Source organism: Selaginella moellendorffii, unplaced genomic scaffold (genome assembly GCF_000143415.4).
Source record: "Selaginella moellendorffii unplaced genomic scaffold, v1.0 SELMOscaffold_46, whole genome shotgun sequence".
NCBI classification, from domain to species: domain Eukaryota; kingdom Viridiplantae; phylum Streptophyta; class Lycopodiopsida; order Selaginellales; family Selaginellaceae; genus Selaginella; species Selaginella moellendorffii.
The window spans coordinates 1169591-1188871 of NW_003314307.1; the positions used below are offsets into that span (position 1 = coordinate 1169591).

At 47.8% G+C, this 19281-nt stretch overlaps 6 protein-coding genes across 7 annotated transcripts; 4 read left to right on the forward strand and 2 right to left on the reverse strand.

Annotated features, from left to right (window-relative positions):
• Window positions 1-9: 9 nt before the first annotated feature.
• LOC112350146 (pentatricopeptide repeat-containing protein At4g02750-like) lies at window positions 10-2109 on the forward strand. The gene has a single exon (XM_024685830.1). It carries the CDS (start codon window positions 10-12, stop codon window positions 2107-2109), a length of 2100 nt encoding a protein of 699 aa, XP_024541598.1.
• A 57-nt stretch (window positions 2110-2166) lies between these two features.
• LOC9657613 (pentatricopeptide repeat-containing protein At4g02750) lies at window positions 2167-4497 on the reverse strand. The gene is made up of 2 exons (XM_002980907.2): window positions 4266-4497; window positions 2167-4215 (listed from the first exon to the last, which is right to left on the reverse strand). Exon 2 carries the CDS (start codon window positions 3581-3583, stop codon window positions 2180-2182), a length of 1404 nt encoding a protein of 467 aa, XP_002980953.1. The 5' UTR covers window positions 3584-4215; window positions 4266-4497; the 3' UTR covers window positions 2167-2179.
• Window positions 4498-4605: 108 nt separating this feature from the next.
• LOC9657615 lies at window positions 4606-7356 on the forward strand. Its single transcript, XM_002980801.2, has 12 exons — window positions 4606-4855; window positions 4915-5023; window positions 5107-5244; window positions 5337-5383; window positions 5435-5572; window positions 5618-5705; window positions 5756-5924; window positions 5992-6135; window positions 6199-6591; window positions 6659-6839; window positions 6894-6994; window positions 7049-7356. The coding sequence occupies exons 1-12, from the start codon at window positions 4655-4657 to the stop codon at window positions 7296-7298; spliced, it is 1959 nt and encodes a 652-aa protein (XP_002980847.2). The 5' UTR covers window positions 4606-4654; the 3' UTR covers window positions 7299-7356.
• LOC9657022 (glutathione S-transferase U20) lies at window positions 7293-8207 on the reverse strand. The gene is made up of 2 exons (XM_002980909.2): window positions 7796-8207; window positions 7293-7734 (listed from the first exon to the last, which is right to left on the reverse strand). Exons 1-2 carry the CDS (start codon window positions 8123-8125, stop codon window positions 7354-7356), a joined length of 711 nt encoding a protein of 236 aa, XP_002980955.2. The 5' UTR covers window positions 8126-8207; the 3' UTR covers window positions 7293-7353.
• A 64-nt stretch (window positions 8208-8271) lies between these two features.
• On the forward strand, window positions 8272-9249 carry LOC9657616 (glycine cleavage system H protein). 2 transcript variants are annotated; one of them, XM_024685885.1, is made up of 4 exons: window positions 8272-8461; window positions 8559-8659; window positions 8723-8893; window positions 8969-9249. In XM_024685885.1, exons 1-4 carry the CDS (start codon window positions 8356-8358, stop codon window positions 9089-9091), a joined length of 501 nt encoding a protein of 166 aa, XP_024541653.1. In that variant the 5' UTR covers window positions 8272-8355; the 3' UTR covers window positions 9092-9249. The 2 variants fall into 2 exon arrangements, with proteins under 2 accessions (XP_024541653.1, XP_002980848.1); XM_002980802.2 differs by having other exon boundaries at window positions 8565-8659.
• Window positions 9250-14508: 5259 nt separating this feature from the next.
• Window positions 14509-16191, forward strand: LOC9657023 (pentatricopeptide repeat-containing protein At4g02750). Its single transcript, XM_024685832.1, has one exon. The coding sequence runs from the start codon at window positions 14509-14511 to the stop codon at window positions 16189-16191; it is 1683 nt and encodes a 560-aa protein (XP_024541600.1).
• Window positions 16192-19281: the final 3090 nt, after the last annotated feature.

Genomic DNA, 19281 nt, shown 5'->3' on the forward strand with positions numbered 1-19281 from the left:
CCCGCCCGGATGAATCGCGGGGATTGCCTCCTGCTCATCCAGCGCTGCAACGATCGGGAATCGGCGAGACAGATCCACGCCCGTGTCGATCAGTACCACCGCGCCGGCGATGGATTCGTGTGTAACAAGCTCATCGACATGTACGCGCGGTGTGGGAGCGCGGCCGACGCCCGGGCGGTGTTTGATTCGATGAGCAGCGGCACCAGGGATGGATTCTCGTGGGTAAGCATGCTGTGCGCCTACTCCAGGAGCCGCCAGATCGCCAGGGCGAGGGCATTCTTCGACGAGGAGATCCCTCCCTGGGCCAAGAACATGGCGGCATGGAATGCGATGCTGGCCGCGTATTGCCAGGCCGGGGATCTGGAAGAATCGTGGCGCTTCTTCGCGGCGGCGCCGGGCTGGAACCAGATCTCCTTCAATGCGCTCCTCTCGGCGCATGGGCACGATCACATCCGCGAGAGCAAGCAGCTCTTCGACACGGGGACGCCAAGCTGGGATCTCGTCTCCTGGAACACGATGCTGGCGGCGCTGGCACAGGCCGGGGATCTGGAAACTCTCCAGCGGCTCTTCGACGCGATGCCCGAGTGGGATCTAATCTCCCACAACGCGATGCTCCTGGGGCTCACGCAGCACGGTAAGCTCAACGACGCTCGACGCTTCCTGGACGCGATGCCGCAGAGAAATCTCGTCTCCTTCACGACACTACTGCGAGCTTACAACAGTTCCCAGTGGCAATCCCAGTCTCGGCAGGAAGAACAGGCCATGGATGTGGAGCTCTTGCTCCGGCGAATGCCCGAGCACAACTTGGTCTCCTCCACAGCCATGATCGGGGTGTATGCCCGAGTCGGCGACTGCGCTAGCGCCGAGAAGATCTTCCACTCGATGCACCAGCACGACACGGTAGCCTTGAACGCGATGCTCTCAGCGTATGCCCAGACCGGGTTTATCGATCGAGCCAACGCCATCTTCGACTCTATGCCGCAGCACGACATGGTGTCATGGAACTCTCTCCTCTCGGCCTACACGCACAACGCCAGCGATCTCTCCAAGGCCAGGGCGCTGTTCCAACGAATGCCGGAGAGGAACCTCGTCTCCTGGAACGCGCTCCTCACTGCGAGCTCCCAGCACGGCTCTCTCGACGAGACCAAGAGAGCTTTCGACTCGATGCTGGCCTGGGACTCCATCTCCTCCAACGCGATGCTGCTAGCCTATGTCCGGAGCGGCCACACCGACGAGGCCGCCACCTTCTTCCGGAGCCTGCCTTGCCGCGACCTCGTCTCCTCCACGAACGTCCTCGTCGCGTATGCCGAGAACGGGGTGCTCGACAAGACGAAGCGGCTCTTCGAGGAGATGCCCGAGTGGGACTCGGTGTGCTTGACGGCCATGCTCGTCGCGTACGCGCACAAGGGGTACCTCGAGCACGCCAGGCAGCTGCTGGATGGATTTCTGCGAGACGACGTTGTGGCTTCGGTGGCGATGCTCGTCGCTTACGCCCAGCACCGGCACTTGGAGCACTCGAAGCAAGTGTTTGGTTCGCTGCTCATCCGGAACTTGGTCAGCTGGAACGCGATGCTCGCGGGGTATGTCATCAACGGGGAGATCTCTCGGGCGATTCACTTCTTGGGCTCCATGCCCGAGTCGGACATCATCTCCTGGACGACGCTCCTCGCGGCCTACGCTCACAGCGGCCAGTTCTACGAGGCGGTCCTTCTCTTTGACACGATCAAGATGGTGGAGCTCCCGGACGAGTCGTGCTTCGTCTCGGTGCTGGTTGCGTGTAGCCACGCGGGAGAGGTGGCTGCCGGAGTCGCGAGCTTCGTTTCGATGAGCAGCGACTTTGCGATCCGGCCGAGCAAGCACCACTTTTGCTGCATGGTCGATCTTCTGGCGAGATCGGGTCACTTGGTCGAAGCCCAAGATCTGATCGCCAGCATGCCTTTCACGACGAGTGCCGAGGAATCCAAGCGACTTCTAGGATCATGTACAACTTCTTCGAATATGAATGATATTAGAAGTAAAGTCTCCATGGCCAGCAGCTCTAGCGTCTCCACTCCAGTCATGGATCCAGCTTTCTACGTGCTTCTCTCAAACATGTTGTCATCTACATAGGCGATAGATGAGCGAAAAATTCTCATTGTTCTTCAAACACCAGGCCAAACTTTCTGGAGTCCCTCCAAAGCTAAACCCTTTCAGCCGCTCGAGCCCACAGATCACTGACGCATCGGTAGTGTTGCTCACCTGGAATCAAGCCGTAGTCCCTCTCCATGGAGTCCAGCACGCGCATCCCCATTCCAACCCTGCCCCAATGGCTGCATGCTACCAGCGCCGAGGCAAAGCAAGCGCGATCCGGCGATTCCACGAGCTTGGCCTCGTTGAAGATCTCTACTGCCCGATCGAAGGCCGCATTGCGAGTGTAGGAGTCCATCATCGCGGTGAGAGCCACCAGGTCCTTCTCCGGCATGGCCACGAACACGCCCAGGGCGCGCTCCAAGAGGCCTAGCTGCGCGTAGCCATAGACGAGCAGCGTCCAAGAGTATGGATTCTTCTCCGGCATCGCATCGAACAGGCGCTTGGATTCGTGGATCCTGCCCTCGCGGATGTAGGCGCCGAGCATCGTGTTCCAGGAGACCAGATCCAGGACTGGAATCCGATTCCACAGCCGCTCCACAGCCTCGTCGAGATTATTGCCGCAGTAGGCCGCCAGGATCGCGTTCCAGGCGGCTAAGCTGTGATCCGGCATGAGATCAAACACGACCTTGGCTTCTTCCATTCGAGCCGATTGAGCGTGCAAGGAAAGAAGCGCGGTGGAGGAGATTTCGTCGTGGACGGGCAAAGATTCACACAATGCCGCCACAGCCGCTGCCTGGTATTCACTACCGATCATCTGCGAGAAGAGATTGAGCATCATCGTGGCGGAGACGATATCCCACTGCGACATCGCCTCATTAAAGAATCGCTGCGCCTCGGCGTAGCTCCCGCCCTGGACGAGCGCCAGCAGCATCGAATTCCAGGAGATGAGATCCAGCTCCGGCATTCCCTGGAAAACCCTCGTCGCCTCTTCCAGCAGCCCCTTCTTGGCGTATCCCGCCAACATCGCATTCAAACAAGCCCTATCGCGCAGCTCCATCGCCAACAGAATGTCCCGCGCAGCTTCCAAACGCCCGTGATCGGCATATTCTGCTAGCATCGCGGTCGACGACACAAGATCCCACGCCGGCATGCGTTGGAACACGGAAAAAGCGGCCTCTGCATGGCCGCCACGTATGCTGGCCGTTAAAAGGCTTGTCCACGTCACGACGTCCCACAGTGGCATCGCGTGGAACACTCGCAAAGCTTCTTCCAAATGCCCCAATTGGGCAAATGCTTCCACGAGAGAATTCGAAGCGACGAGATCTTTGTGTGGCATTTGCGTAAAGATTTCCACTGCTAGCTCGATTCTCGCGCTGCGAGCGTAGGCATTGAGCATGATCGTGTAGGAGATCGCGTCGCGCAGTGGCATTCGATCGAAGACGCTCTTCACGCCATCCAGATTCTTCCTCCGGGCATTCGCGGCAAGCAGTGAGTTCCACTGCGACAATCCCATATCGCTCCCGCAAAATCGAAGCGATTCAATTCACAAAACTGGTGTCAGTAGACAAAATTTCCTCGAAGGAATGGAGAGAAGAATCTATACTTCCTATCGGTGCCTCCTCGAGGGATCGTCTTCCTCGCCTCCGCCTCTCAAATCCTTCCCATTCTCACCCTGATCCACACTGCCACCACCGCCACTGGAACCATCAGCATTGCCAGGGATCTCTGCCTCTCGATCCAGCACGGCGTCGAGAATTCCAGCCAAAATTTCGCCAGTAAAACCCTCCGGATCCTCCAAATCCCCCGGCAATGGACTCGGTCTCGCAAAGAAATGCGGCTCCTCGTCGCCGGGCATCAACACCAAGAAAGCCCCATCGTAGTTCTCGCTACCCTCGTCCTCTCCGGCGGCGGCATCCATAGCCGCAAGAGCTGCGGCCGATTCCACGTCCAATCCCACCCTGGCCGGCCTCCGGTACTTGTAATACGAGTAGAAGAGCAGCAGCAACGCGATCGCGATGAGGAAGAGCATGACGCACAGGCCGGCGATGACGATCACCATCGTTGGAGCTGGCTCCTGGCATCCCACCGATCCGTCGGGGCACAGATTCTGCGATGGCGGCAGGGTTCCTCGATCGAGCTTGGCACCTGCGCGAAATATTTCGTGAGGAAAGATTGAAAAGCACGCCATCACGGACCGAAATTTGGAGCAGCAGCGCCTCCCCCGCCCATCTCCTCCCGGTTCTTGCTCGTCCAAGCGCTCGCGATCAAGAAGATCACATCTCTCCATCCTGCTGTGGCAGCCGCGGCTCCCCTGCAGCTCAAAGTCTTGGATCCGCGCAAGATGATCGAAAACCCTCACTACTTCTCGAGCTCGCGGAGGCGATCATCGCTATCCCCGGCGACGCCTTAGGCGGCAAGAAAGAACTTATGAAGGATCGCGTCTTTTGAGCTGACCTAGGCTAGCTACATTCTTTTGAGCAGGCCAGGTCGGTGGTTCGATACTCCTTCCTTTCTCTTCCTGGTTATTAGGGCGAGCAATGGCGCCCCTGAGCTAGAGGTGAGCAGCGGTGCCGACGAGCGATCGATGGAGGCGCTGTCCAGCTTCAAGCCGATCTGCAATCGAGCGCAGGGCCAGATCGATCCCTTGCTTGCCGCGCATTGCAACAGCACCGCATTCTTGTTCTCCATCAATCCTTCCCGCTACGAGGATTTGCACGTCGTGGTGTCCGACTTCCATTCCAACACCTGGCGCGCGAGCTTCGACTACGACTACCTCGAAAATCTGGTGAGCATTGTGTCTGTGCTCAACGATTTCTGGCTATAGCTTGAGTGGTTCTACTGCAGAGAAATGAGCTGGGAATACGCGATAGCTTCCCTGTCTATATGCAAAATCTACACGATGGCTTTTCATCCAACCAAGTGAAGTTTGAGCTCAGCGCGGCAGCACCTAGTCGTGAGTTTCTTCTTTATGCTTGCTTAGTTTTTCTGGTGTTCTTCTCGAACACTTCCCTCACTTTTCAAATGCTCCCATCCCAGGTGCTGCTGCATCGGGACGACTGAAAACCAGGATCTCCTTGAGAGAAATCTCGCTGGAGCTGGAGCTTTCAGAAGGGAGATGTGCCAGCGACAACATGAGCACACTGATTTGGGAGTTTTTCGAGATCCTTTCAGCAGGTTGGTTCTTAGAGACGGCGTGTTGCTTCTTGTTTGTCATGCCTTAGTTCATCGCTGATGTAGCCTTTTTGATTTGAAGCTTCTTCTCGCAGCCAAGAGCCGAGTGTTCCATTTGGAAGCTGCTCTAGCGGAAGGGAAGGTACACGGAGCAAGCTCGCTCTTATAACTGCTAATGTTTTTCATCTCACAGATCAAAACTTTGAAAGTTTTGGATACTGTGGAGTGCATTAGAGCGAAACAGAGGGCCATGGCTATAAACGTCAGCCCTTTGAACCCGTCGCGGAAGCAGCCCAAACCTGTTTTGCAAGCGGCACCCTCGACTGTCAAGGTATTTAGTATTCGTCTTCCTTCTCCAAACAGCTTGTTCTTCTAGTTTCCCAGTAATTCATCCGACGGGAGCTTTTTCCTTGGAGAAGCTCCTTGCAGCCCGGACTTGAAGCTTGAAGAAACGTATTGTGCCGGTACGTATTCCAGCTCTGGCACTATGCTTCTGCTTACGTTGAAAATGCAGGCGGTGATGAGATGAGCGCTTCTACTGCGAATGGTATTCATGACCAACTATTTGAGGCAATGCCAAATAATCAAGGTCTACTTCCGTCCCTGGATATGCAGCCGCATATTAATGCTGACGCTGATCGAGAAGAGAAGAATCGAAGCCTATGTAGTGATTTGTGGGCGAAGTATGCGAAGATTTTCTTGCAGCTTGGTTTACATGCTAATGTTTTTCTTTCTACTGTCATTTTCCAGGCGGCATTTCTTAGAATGGAGGAAAGAGCAGGGACTGCCATCTTCTAATCTCGAGGATCTACCTCTGCCAGAACTTGCTGATTGTCTTACAAAGTTCTTTCGCATGGTAAAGAAGCGGAACGGAAGCCTTTTTCCTTCGGAAAGGTACAGGTTTATCTTTCCTGTTTTTTTCTGATTACCCACGCAAACTCGTTTTTCTGTTTCTAGTTTGCGTGCCATGTTCCGGGCATTTTGCCGCATTCTCAGATCTCACTACAGAAAACTACAACTACAGGGACAATATGATGGTCCTGGGGTCGACTTGAGCAGAGACTCACTCTTTGAAAGAGCGAGGCTTGCATGTCTCGAAGCTATGAAGTATAGCAAATCACACGGAGGAAATGTGAAACGAAGGAAGAAGCCTGACGAATGGATTCCTGCTCCGGAGGAGGACATTCTTTGCCATCCTGCAAACCAAGTGACGGACCCGTATGGTTTGCTGAAGAGGCTTTGCTTCTACGTCATACGCAAGTTTCATGTCCATGGACATATGGAACTCTACTATACGACGGACGTAGAGTTCAAACGATTTGGGAACGGGGACGGCACTGCGACCTGGGAGTAAGTTCTCGCTCGTCTTATTCTTTCATCTTTCTGGTTATAATGGCTTGAAAATGTTTGCTTTCAGATACGATGAGAAAAGAGCTGCAAATCACAAGCGAAAATCCTCGTTTAGAGAGCCTGTGTCGTGCTCCGAGAGTGACGTCGTGCTATGTCTGGACAAGTACTTCTTCCACGCGCCTCCAAAAGCTTCCGCGAGCGAACCAAGGCAACTCTTTCTAGCTCCGATCGGAAAGCCCGAATCGAACGTAAGTCGTGCATATATCTTTTCCTCCTTGCTGATACCTTTCTTCTCTTCACAGGTCTGGTACCGGAACCAAATCATGAATCTCAAAACTTTGCGTGGATGGTATAGATACATGGGCCCAATGCCAGGTCGAGCCGATTCCGATCCACACCTGAGGTAAACTTTGCGTTTTATACCAGTTTTCGTCTCCATTCCTGACTCGATCATCAGTAGCAGCATGTCACAAATGGACGTACTTTACCACGACAGTGATCCGGATCACAACTTGGACGCTGCCGTGAGCTCGGCTGCGTACCTCACGACTCCCAGAGAGTTCCAAGACTCCGGGAGCTTCGAAAGAAATGGCGGCGGCGGCGTCGTTCCAATGGGGCTGGGATTGGGCTGTGGCGGGGACGAAGAACACTACGATGGTTTCGACGCAAGCATCAACGACGATCTCTCGGACAACGAGCGCTACTAGAAGAGGTTTTTGCTTTCCATTATTTTCTATCCATCTCTTCGATCGAGAAGCTTTCTTACTGGGCAAATCTCTTCTTCACTTCCTCGAAGCGGACTTTGGTGAAATCCAAGAGTTCCTGCTGGTCGGGAAAAGCGGCCTTGGCCTCTGGAGAGTCTTTGACCGCGGCGATCCAGCGGTGGAGGAGGGGACAAGTGTCGGGGCCGGGCACGCGGAGCCGTCCGATCTCCGTGTACGTCGGGAGCCACCATGGAAGAAAGGAGGCGGCGATGTCCACGAAGCCCATGCTCGTGTTGCTTCCACTGAAGAACACGCCTCCCTGGCTCTCGAGAAATCGCTCCAGCGCTACCATGTCTTGGATCATCTCATCGTTTGCGCGCTCCTTCTCCTCGCCGCTCGAGATCGCGGCCTTGAACGATGCCGCCGTTAAGCTCAGGAACTGGATCATCGAGAAAAAACCCCAAAATCAAAGAAATCTATCGATCCAATCGATGGATTACCTTCTTGTCGACGAAATCCGCCCAGAAGCGAGCAGTGGCCCGCGCGAATGCGTCATCGCGCGGCAGGAGGAATCCGGTGCCGCGATCCGGCCACACCTCGTCTACATACTCGACGATGTTCATGGATTCGCAGATCGCCTTGCCATTGTGGATGAGCACGGGGATTTTCTTGTGCACCGGATTGGATTCCAGCAGCAGCGCGCTCTTGGCATTGAAGAGATCCTCCTCCTGGAGATCGTAGTGCAGGCCCTTGAGATCGAGCGCCAGCCTCACCCGGCACGCGAAGGGGCTCGACCAAAAGGTCAAGAGCTTCAATCCCTCCTCCCCCATTCTTCTTTCTCCTTTCTTCTACTTCTAATCGCTCAAGTAGCCATGGAAAGCATATTCGAGGAATCTAAACAGAGGAACCCTAACCCCAGGTTAATTTGTTTAATGTGGGAATTATGCGATTGGCTGGATTCCGGATTGGGCGTAGAAGCTTTTGTGGCCGCAGGGCTGCGTTCCAGTGTTTGTGGAAAGCACCCTAGAAAGAAAGAGAGAAAGGGAGTGGAAGCAACACGATGGCGCTCCGGTCTATGGCGGCGCAAGCTGCCACGATTCTGAGAATTCGATGCCAGCCTCACCTGGCGCAGGCCTTGGCGATTCCACTGGCGCGCGGATTTGCAAGTAAGTCCTGGGATTTTCATCGCAATGTAGGCTTCTTGGCATGGATCTAGCACGCAAATTCAGCGTGATTCTTACCCTCTTTCGTTTTTTCTTCCAGCCGAAGCTCCAATCCCCCAAGACTTGAAATTTCTGGAATCGCACGAATGGGTCAAGGTGGAGAGTGGGACTGGAACTGTGGGTATCAGCGACCATGCCCAGGTAAAACGAGCTAGAAATTTTTAGTTTTATTTTCTATCTCTCGTGATTGTCGTGTGTATGTAGCATGAATTGGGTGATGTGGTGTTTGCGGATTTGCCAGAAGTTGGGTCTTCTGTGACGAAAGGGAAGAACTTTGGTGTGGTGGAGAGCGTCAAGGCTTGCAGCGATATCTACAGCCCAGTGTCTGGCGAAGTGATTGAAGTGAACGAAGAAGTCAAGCAAACTCCAGCGCTCGTAAGTGACACCAGGAGCAAAACGAAGCTTTTTTTTTTTTCTTGAATCACTCCCGAATTGCTTTCTTGCTTCCAGGTGAACAAGAATGCGTTTGGCGAGGGATGGCTGATCAAAGTGAAGATGTCCAACGTCTCCGATCTCGACGGCCTAATGGACCCAGCTGCGTACGAAGAACACGTAAAGAGTGGAGGGCACTAGCCTAGCTAGCCATAAAATCAAAGAGAGAGCCAAGTTCTTTCAAGCTCAAATGCTCTCATCATCTCTGGGGTTGAGATCAATTTCATGTTTAGACTTTGAGATCGGATAGGCTGGGAGGTATCACTGGTTGACATGAATCTGATCTTGTGAGCTAGAAAGTGAGAGTGATACGCATCTCCACAAACTTCCTATGAGACCTGCATCACAATCCTTGCCTGTAGCAGTGCCACGAATGAAAAGTTTTCTTCATCTGCAAAAGAAAACAAAGTTGGCAAGAGTTTACAACAATGCGCACACCTCTCGGAGTGGAGAACCAATTGTAGGTATTCATTGAGTTTTACTTACCTACAAGGCCTACTTTTCAGATTTTCTTACTAGGTGATTGTCATAGAGGGCACGGATGCAATCACTCTAGAAGTCTTGTATCCCATGCCTTTCAGGTTCAAGCTCGCTGCTTGCTTCTAAAGTTGCGGAAATGAGAGTTGGTGTGGATGAGGTGATCAGGAAAAGATGATGTGGATGTGAGAAGTATTTTCTTTCTTTTAAGTTTCTTGATTAAATTCCGTATAAAACTTGATGTACTTCCAGCATAAGGAAAAAAAGTAGCGCTAGTTTTGGTTTGCCTGCACACTAAAACAGCTTAGACCAGTCAGTTAGAATCTCGGTTTCCCAAAGCATGCGTTTCGGGTTCGATTCCCCATGTTACTTAAGAATATTGGGGATGGATAGATGATGCATTCCCGTTGCTCGCGACTCTTTGCCACTGCCGTGAAAATCCAGAAAAATCGCTACAATCGTCACGGGGAACAGTAATCAGCAACGTATGTAGTCTCCTCCAGAACAAAGGAAAATCCTCTGGAGGTAGCTGCGAGGCTTTTAAATTCGACAAAGCTCTCGAAGTCCTGTTTCCTTGGTCTTTGCTAGATGTATCATTGAGAAAAAACCGAGCGTCGCAGATGCAGGAATACAAACTCGCAACCCGGGGAGACTTATAGCTTCGATGATCAATGAGCATTCAACTCCCACGAAAAACTTGAAGAGGAAAGATAGAGCGACACGAACGAGCACTCGAGAAGTCTTGCGGCAGTAAGGAGGAACTTGAACAGGTGCTCGCCAGATTCGGACGAGATGGGAACGATTTCCTGGCGCCAGATGAGGGAGCCTGGACGAAGCTCGGCGATTTTTCAACGACATAAAGCAGCGAACCGTGGTGTCCTGGAATGCGATCATGGAGAAAAGGATTTAGCACTGGAACTTTTCTCCACCATGCTGGATCAAGGCTTTGGCTGTTCGTGGTGCCTGCGCCGTCTTGGCAGCGGGAGAAGACGGCAGAGAGGTGGCTTGGATAAATGGTGAAAGTGGGCTCTCTGGAGAGAGCAATGTCTTTCCAGGAGGGGCCTCGAGTCTAACCGGTTTCTGGCAAGCATGCAACTCGACTTTTACGTCAAGTGTGGATCTCTGGAAGATGCTCCACAGGTTTTTGACAGGATCCAAGACCGCAGTGTGTCATCTTGGAACGTTATGATCCGGAGAGCAATCAAGGCGAAGTGGCTCTCGAGCTCTTTTCTCTGATGCAACGCACTAGAGGTGGTGAGCTGGATGCTCGGACATTCCTCGTGGCAGCCATTGCCTGCACGAGTCTGGCAGCTAGAGAAAGTGCAGAACTTCTGCAGGGAAAACTTATCAAGGTGGTCAATTTGGAAAGAGGCATGGCACTTCATAAACTACTTGGAGGAAAGGTCCCTGCGAACCTATTCGTTGGGAGAATCCTCATCAACTTGTACACGAAGTGCAGGAGCACGATGGACGCTACTCGGGTCTTTGAGAAGATGCGACGTGGTGCTGTGGACTGCTTTGGTTCTGGCATTTGTGGAAAACAAAGAGGATGAAGCGGCCTTGGAGGTTTTCTCTCGCATGCTGCAGGAGGAAAGCTTGGCACCGGACTCAAGAACTTTTGTCGCTGTCTTGAGAACAAAGCTTTACCATGGTGAGCCTCTGGTGTAGTGGCAGCTCCCTGATATCCCAGTTTCTGCTGTTCCTGCCAAGCCAAAACAAATCATGAGCAATTCGATGGATCAATCGAAACATATCAGCCATTTTCCTTCCAAGTTATGCTTTTCTGATTATGATTATTGGACATTGTTTTCGTGAGGGAAACAATGCCAAAATCAATTTAGAGTTACAGCATAAACAGTCAGAGTGTTTACATGAGTTTACATTATTGTCTAACTATTTAGCTTTTCCAATGCTTGTCTCACATTTTCAACACTTGCAATTTTCTTAAACAGATTGTTTATTGTTTTCAATTCATAATACTTATGCATGTGTGGATGAGAATTCCATTGCTTGGCTGCAAGAAAAAGGATTCTAGCTTATCATCCACAATCACTGCCTTAATCTCGAGAGATTTTTCACAACTTTTTTCCCTACGACTTCCTTGGGTAAGCACGAATCTCTATACAGACAATGGGCAAAGAAATTCCCAGTTGGGTCGAGTTTGTCTAAAATCTTGTCCACATATGACTTCATTAAAGCACAATATTGTATATTTTATTCATCTCTTTTAGAAAGTCATCCACACTTAGCCTCTTTGCCACTGCAATGGAATAATTTCCCCACTAAAGAGCTTGAGGGATGCTATGGCTTTATAGGCATGAATTAGTGTTTCATCCATATCCACATAAGCATGAGTTTTTTCTCCAAAACTGGTGGCAACAGCAAAGAATAATTTGACAACTTCACTTTTTTGTTCTTCTCTTTTAGTGGTGATGTCGAGCATCACAAAACTCCTTTTCATAGCTGATAAAAATAATGCAAGCCCTAGATTAATCGTAACAAACCATTAATACACTTCCATGTAGAAATTCCATGATGCCAACCCTAGTGCCGAGAGTCTCTAGGCAGCTCAAGCTCCATGCTCGGGATCCTTGTGGATCTTCTAGCAGTCTAAAATGAAAAAAAAGGGTATAAATCAATTATTTACTTGCATGTAAATGTTTTGTTTCTATTCCATAGAACACAATCACTCAACAATTACAAAGCTTAAGATAAGATACAAACAAGAATGAAAGGCTTACCCTATTGCTTTGTAACATGCACAAACATAATAAGCCATTGCAATGCCAAAAATTTGCATATGTGATTAAAAATGTGAGAAATCAATGGAATATTAGTTATAATATAATTGCAATTTCAATTTCAATTTCAATTTCTCATAAAAAAACCCACTACATTCAACATTCTAACAGCTCCAAAAAAAGCTTTACTCTCGCCTCTATACTTTAATCTCCACACTAATTGATCATTATCTAAATTAATGCACCATGCTATGAACAAGCTATGAGAAATGAGAGGCATTTGTGAAAGTGATCAAAACACTATATTTATATTAGGGCATACTGCTCTGCAAGAAATTAGGTATAACTGCATAAAATAAGAGGTAAATGAAACTCATGCAAAGGAAAAGAGAGATATTCACGATCAGAAGATTACAAATCTATACTCAATAACATAAGAATGAGACAATAAACCTTACTAAATTTATGGTGATGTTATGTTGTCTAACATGACATTTATTGCATAGCAATATAAGGTGTCATGCCCAATGCATATATAACATATCTTATAAAAAAAATATTATGCACATAATCATGTTTCAATTGTTTATATAACAATTGAAAAGTGATTGTGTGCATAATAATAACTCAAAAAAAAAAAAAGAAAGATAGAAGACCATGCATGGTGTTTCACTTTGAGAATGATCGGGAAAAAAAATATTTTAGATTCAATGGCAAAGATTGCTATCACAATTAAAGCCAATAGCAAATAGAGGTGAATTAATATTGTATATGTAAAGGATCCACATGTTTTTTCTCCAACGCTAAATCTGGAGGAAGTTTGTGGCATTTCTCTAGTCTCTATGACAAAGTTAAGACTCTTTTGAAGATGAACTACCACACTTGTCTCATGTGGGAGGTAAAGTAGTATGTTTTGATCACAAGTTGGAGAATGTTCACACCTCACTTGAATTTACAAATTGGAGTTAAATTGTGATCAAACATTGTTTTGGCATTAGAGACATATTGATGGTGGAGCTTTATGGTAGGTTTCGCATGTCATAAAGCATAAGAGGTGGCTTTAAGTTTCATGGCAAGGGAGGCAGATGACCCAAGAGCAGCACAAAATGTTCATGCTTATAATTTTATTACTTCGTGAGAGTTCATTCTTGATGTTGTTTTAGTCCCTATAGGACATTAAGGAATGTATATATATATATTATTCACATATGTGTAAATATATAATGCTCCTATGTGCAATCATAGCAAACGTCAGTTGATCGTCAAAAGCATCACACTCAATCTATACACATCTGCCTCGTCTCGCCAAACATTTCAGGATCGCCATAGACTTGATCAGCCACAGCACGGAACGAACTTCTCAACCTACCACCGGGTGTTCTTGGAGATTCCCGACCATGACATGAAGCACATTGGTGGAGTGGAGTTTGTCTCCTCCTGGTGCCTGAGGCGCTTTAACGAAGTCTTTTATGAGTGAAGGGTGGACATGTTCCGGGGAGACACTTTCTCCCTCCCGAGTTTCCACCCTGTAGAACACATTTCGAAAGAAGGAAATTCTTTTCGTCCTGATCTCATCGCACCCAAAGGAACCAGCCGATTGACATCTACCGACGTGATCACGAGCTCGCTGGTAGCATAGTAATCGAAGACGTCTTCGTCATTCTTGCTCCAAAAGGTCCTGGTACGTCCGGTCGTTGATGAGAGGTGGGAAATGGCGACGTGAGTGGTTCCTTGGGTGGAGGCACCGAGCGCTTGGAACAACGCACGCAATCAGCATCACGTACGTATGCTGAAAGATGATGGCTTACGAATCGAACACGGTGGTAAGGGAGTTGTTTGGAGGTCCAATCAGCTCTCTGGCGTTTGCACGTCCACGATCCCAAAGTCCCAGCTCGATCCTTGTCCCATCCTCCTGTGAGAAAGATGACTCCATTACGCGAGTTCAACCAGTATAAAGTTCAAGGAATACCTTGTCCATCCCAACGAGTGAATGGGAGAAACGCACTCGTTAAAGCCACTCAAAAGAGAAAATGGGAGTGATCGATCTTGGTAACCCGGTAACGAGACGCTCCACTCCCACAAGCCTGGGAGCCTACTCGTTAGCGTCACCTTGCCCCGTGATCCAAATGGAAAGGCTCAGCAATTCTCCAGCATACCAAGGGTGGCGCGGATCTATATCCTACCCCACAGCTGGGGTAGGATAGACTCTCCAGGGCTCGGCCGTGTCCCCGTACTGCTTCCTCCAACTGCGCCATAGCCCCGATTTTGAGTCTCCGTTGTATGCCAAGGATCGCGATACCGTGGACCGCCAGGATCCAGGCAATGATTCAAGCGGGGAGAATGGAGGAGGCCCGCTTCACCTTCCACCGAATGCCCAGCTGGGACGTGGTGACGTGGAACATGATAATCTCCAGTCATGCCCAGAGTGGGGATGTGGCAGCGGCGAAGCGACTGTTCGATTCCATGCCCGAGCGTAGCTTTGTTTCGTGGAACACCATGGCCGCCGCGTACGTGCGCAACAGCGATCCCCACAGCACGAAAGGAATCTTCGATCGGATGCCTCTGTGGAACACGGTGGCCTGGAACACGCTTATCACCGCATATTCCCAGGTAGGGCATTTCCAAACATGTTTACAGATCTTCTACTCTATGCCCCATTGGGATGTTTTCTCTTGTAATTACGTCATCACCGCTCTATCAAATCTTGAGAACCTTAGTGCCGCGATATCGCTCTTTGATTCCATGCCCCTCAGGAACGTATACACGTGGAATCTTATGCTTGCGGCATATGCCCAAACGAGGCAAATTGTTTGTGCGTGTCTTTTCTTCTCGAAGATGCCAGAGCCCAATGTGGTGTCGTGGAACGAGATACTTGGAATGTACACCGAGTCCCAAAAGCTTACAGAGGCACGCATGGTGTTCGATTCCATTCCACGCCCAGATGCCGTGTCGTGGACAATCCTGTCCAGGGCATATTCCCTGTCCGGGCATCTTGATGGTGCGACAGAGGTGTTTGCAAAGATGCCGCGTCACGATTCCGGAGCTTGCACGGGCATCATTGGCGCATTCTTGCAGTACGGCATATACGGCAAAGCCCATGGCATCTTCTCCGAGATGCCACACCGCAGCATCACGTCCTGGAATGCCGTTTTAGTGGCGGCATGCTCGGGTTATGGAGATTCCAGGGCAGTTTTTACCAGGATGCCAATGTGGAATCTGTCAAGCAAGACCGCAATGCTCCAGGCGCTTGCCCAGAGCGGCTGCTTGGACGAGGCCGAGGAGACTTTCCATTCCATGGCTTCTTCCACCGTGAATGTGGATATGGTGTGCTGGACTTCAATGATAATCGCCTATTCCATCCATGGTTCCATTGATAGGGCGAGAGACATCTTCGATCTAATGCCAAGGCGCGATTGCGTGTGCTGGAACGTAATGGTTGGAGCATATGCCCAAAACGGGTATCTCGCCCTCGCTCAAGAAGCCCTGGAGAAGATGCCCGAGAGGGAGGCAATGTCGTGGACGGCGACGATTGCCGCACACGCGCAGAGGGGCTACGTGGCAGAATCTCGTCGGCTGTTCGATCTGGCTGTCCAGAAGGGAGGTGGAGACGATGCAGTGCTGTGGACGGCCCTGATTGCGTCCTACGCTCTCAACGGCTGTGCCAGGGCGACCGTCGATACGCTCAGGGCAATGCTCCACCACGGCATCCCAGCCGACCACGTGGTCTTCAACAGCCTTCTCTTTAGCTGCGGCCATAGCGGGCTGGTAGCATTGGCGCGGGAGAGCTTTGTGTCCATGAGACACGAGCACTCACTGGAGGCAGGGCTCGATCACTACACGCGAATGCTGGGGATTCTCGCGCGCGCTGGGCAAATCGAAGAAGCACTAGATCTCCTCCAAGCAATGCCCTACCGCCCAAACGATGTAACGTGGACTACATTCTTGAGCGCGTGTGGGGCGGGTCAGTTGGATCCAGCGAGCTCCATTCACTATGTGTTGCTTACCAATAGCATTGCGCCCTAAATGATATGTGGCGGTCAAGTTCTCATGAAACCTATGAACTCACTTATGGTGGTACGTGATTGATTTCAAGGTGGTCAAATTTTGTGTAGATCAGAGTAAGAAGGAAGGCAGGCATTATACCTCATCATTAGTTTTTGTGAAGTATGGTCCAAGATATAAGACTCAAGCACTTTTGACTCGTACTAAACAAAAGCTGTGTCGTGAAAAACTATATATTTCATTTTATGTCACAGCAAGGGAGTGCATATGATTGGTCTTCTGTCCAACTGTAATGCCATCAAATAGTATTCAACAGCTTTTTAGGAACCCTAAAGGAATATATAACTTATGTTAGAAATTAGTTTTTTTGTCAGAAAAAAAAAGGTTAAATAGAAATCTGGTTAAGGGTTTTTTTGCACAAAGTGTTGGGTTTACTTGTCTCCCAACATGTTATGCAATTTTTTCAAAAACCACTGACATTTCTTTTCTGATCTTTGTGACCACATTTGGAAATTACGATACTGACTATTTATTGTGTGCTTTATTTAAGAAAGACATTCTAGAGTTTCTTTTGGAACAAAATGGGGGATATGGGATTGGAAGTATGTTGTAGTGTCCTTTAGCAATGCTAATATCTGCACAGGATATATTTAAATATTTAATTTTATCATTTTAAAATATTATAGAATTATAATTTTATATTACTTCATTTTTCTTGATCTATATTACCAAAATATTAAAATCTTATTGTTATTTCCACTTTGCAAGGAATTCAAAAAATATGGATATTGTAGTATTCTTTATTCTTTTAATCTTTTTCTTGATTTTTTATATTTCTCTCTCAATAGAATGTAATATTAACATTTTAAATAAGTTTGTAAGAACAAAAATAATTATAATTTACAGTGCTATCTCAAAAAATGAGTGTATCCAACAAACTAGTTAAAGCTCAAAAGTGCATCTTAACTGAACCAAACTCCCTATCTAAAGTTTTTTTAAAAAGATTATTTAACATTATTATATTTATACTTTTGATGATTTTCATGGAAAACCATATTTCAATTATTTTATTTAATAGAAATGAATCAAATAAATATCAATCATTTGTTAAAAAAATAAAATTTTATATGATGAGTTTAAAAATGAAGAAGATACTATAGATTTAGGTTTTTTAAATTTAAGTGTATAACAACATGATTATAGTTTATTTTGCTAGTACTATAATTCACATATTAAAGAGGATAGACCAATAGTTTTTCAAATTTAATATAGTTAATGTTTCTTAAACTATTACATAGTTTACTTGTGTCTATTGAGCTTAAACTTTATTATTATTAAATTATATTGATGTTTTTAACATTAATTATAGATTAAATATTTTATGTTATACTTTCTAACTTTGACCACTAAAATTATTACATCCATCATAATGTTCTTTAAATTTTAAAACTTTTTGGTTGTTAGTTTTATATATAAAATTTTCTTCTATTTTCTTACATGTTGAGCAATTAGGATTATAATCTTTTTCATTGCCATGCTCCATTGAACTTGAAAGTCATGGGATATGAAACTTCTAGAATGGATTTCTTATTGTTATCTCTATAATAATCACTTAGTAAGAAAATCTGAAAACTAAACCTTCTCACACCACTCCACTATCAGGGATAGGAGGTTTTGTAGGTTACTATTTATAAGTACCTCAGTTATCACCTCCACCTTCAGCAAATATAAACCACTCAACATGATGCTGCAATTGAGCGGATATACTCCTGCCAAGCAACCATTTACTGGTGGGATGTGCAAAAAGAGCACTATCAAGCTAGGGTCAACACCACACTGCTATATGGTTGTGCCGTATGGGTGCCCAGCCAATCATTGACAAGCTAGTCCCACCTAGAAGGGGCCTTCATCACCAACAATTTTAGGATCAAAAGGAGAGCACCTTATAGCTTGCTATGCATGCATATGGAACAACTTTCAATTGAAATCCAGGCATAGACGTGCACTATATAGTTCATACTTGCCACTTAGAGAGACATATTTAACCCTTATGTGATCAAAGCATAGATAATTTACTATAACCACACTTTTTTGGAGGAGTCTCAATCACAACTTTGTAAGTGACTAAATTTTCCATTCTACTTTAGTCACTTAACCACACTTTTAACCACTTGGAAGAATCTCACTCAAAACTTTTATATATTCAATTTTGGATTTAGGGACTTACTAATGTCGCAAATATGACTTCGGGTATCGAAAGATATTTGTCGGTCAGTCCTTACGAATACTCTCTCTTTACTACCACGACGGCAAGAGGTCGGTACTACTAATTCCCTTTACTAGTGCCCAAGAAATTGGTCAGCACATGTGCACTTAGACCAGAAGGGCAATAAAGAAGGAAATCCTGACATAGTGATGAGAAACTCATAATGTTAGCTTGTATTTGCTAGTGTTGGAAACCCCCACGATATTGAGACTAGTCACTCAATATTCGCTAAATGATAGCTTACCGTGTCTGCCAAACACCCTCACTATCATGCCCTTTGTGTTAGTCTTATTTCTGTCCTAAATACTATTTATGGAAAGTGTCTAGATTCACTCATTTGGCATATCTATGGAATGTAGAGATTGGCCTGAACACAATAATGTTCGTCCTATGTCCAAATTCGCAATCTAAGGACATTCCATATTTAGTAAGTTTCAAGTTTGTTCTAGAGACTAACTCCTAGTACTAAGGGAGGCTTGGGGTGAAAACCCAAAGTGTGTGTTCCTCAAGGGGGGGTGGGGGGGGGGGGGGGGGGGGTTCCCAAAGTATAAAAAAGAAAATGGTTGGGAAAGCATTTCTTACCCCCCGAAAAATTAATTTGGCTCCCCTTGGGCTGGGGCCCCCCCTGTTCCGGGTTTGGGTTGGGGCTAAACCCAAACTCTATGCTGGTTTAATCGGGGGGGGACCCCCCCCTTCCCATTAGGCCCCCCGTATGCCAAAAATGTGCTAAAATCCCTTTGAAACCCTTTTTCATGTAAAATCTGGAAATGGGGAGCTAGTGCTCCTGGGAATGTACTGGACTTTCCTTTTTTAGGGGAAAGGGCTTGGAGTTTGGCTCCCAAATT

Bases quoted from the DNA above. Each gene is read 5' to 3' on its own strand.
- LOC112350146 (XM_024685830.1), top strand. From the start codon at position 10: ATGAATCGCGGGGATTGCCTCCTGCTCATCCAGCGCTGCAACGATCGG.
- LOC9657616 (XM_024685885.1), top strand. From the start codon at position 8,356: ATGGCGCTCCGGTCTATGGCGGCGCAAGCTGCCACGATTCTGAGAATT. The intron at 8,462-8,558 runs GTAAGTCCTGGG...TTTTTCTTCCAG, and splicing joins ACTGGCGCGCGGATTTGCAA to CCGAAGCTCCAATCCCCCAA. The intron at 8,894-8,968 runs GTAAGTGACACC...TCTTGCTTCCAG, and splicing joins TCAAGCAAACTCCAGCGCTC to GTGAACAAGAATGCGTTTGG.
- LOC9657613 (XM_002980907.2), bottom strand. From the start codon at position 3,583: ATGGGATTGTCGCAGTGGAACTCACTGCTTGCCGCGAATGCCCGGAGG.
- LOC9657615 (XM_002980801.2), top strand. From the start codon at position 4,655: ATGGAGGCGCTGTCCAGCTTCAAGCCGATCTGCAATCGAGCGCAGGGC. The intron at 5,384-5,434 runs GTACACGGAGCA...TTCATCTCACAG, and splicing joins CTGCTCTAGCGGAAGGGAAG to ATCAAAACTTTGAAAGTTTT. The intron at 6,995-7,048 runs GTAAACTTTGCG...CTCGATCATCAG, and splicing joins GATTCCGATCCACACCTGAG to TAGCAGCATGTCACAAATGG.
- LOC9657023 (XM_024685832.1), top strand. From the start codon at position 14,509: ATGGAGGAGGCCCGCTTCACCTTCCACCGAATGCCCAGCTGGGACGTG.
- LOC9657022 (XM_002980909.2), bottom strand. From the start codon at position 8,125: ATGGGGGAGGAGGGATTGAAGCTCTTGACCTTTTGGTCGAGCCCCTTC. The intron at 7,735-7,795 runs GTAATCCATCGA...TCGATGATCCAG, and splicing joins CGGATTTCGTCGACAAGAAG to TTCCTGAGCTTAACGGCGGC.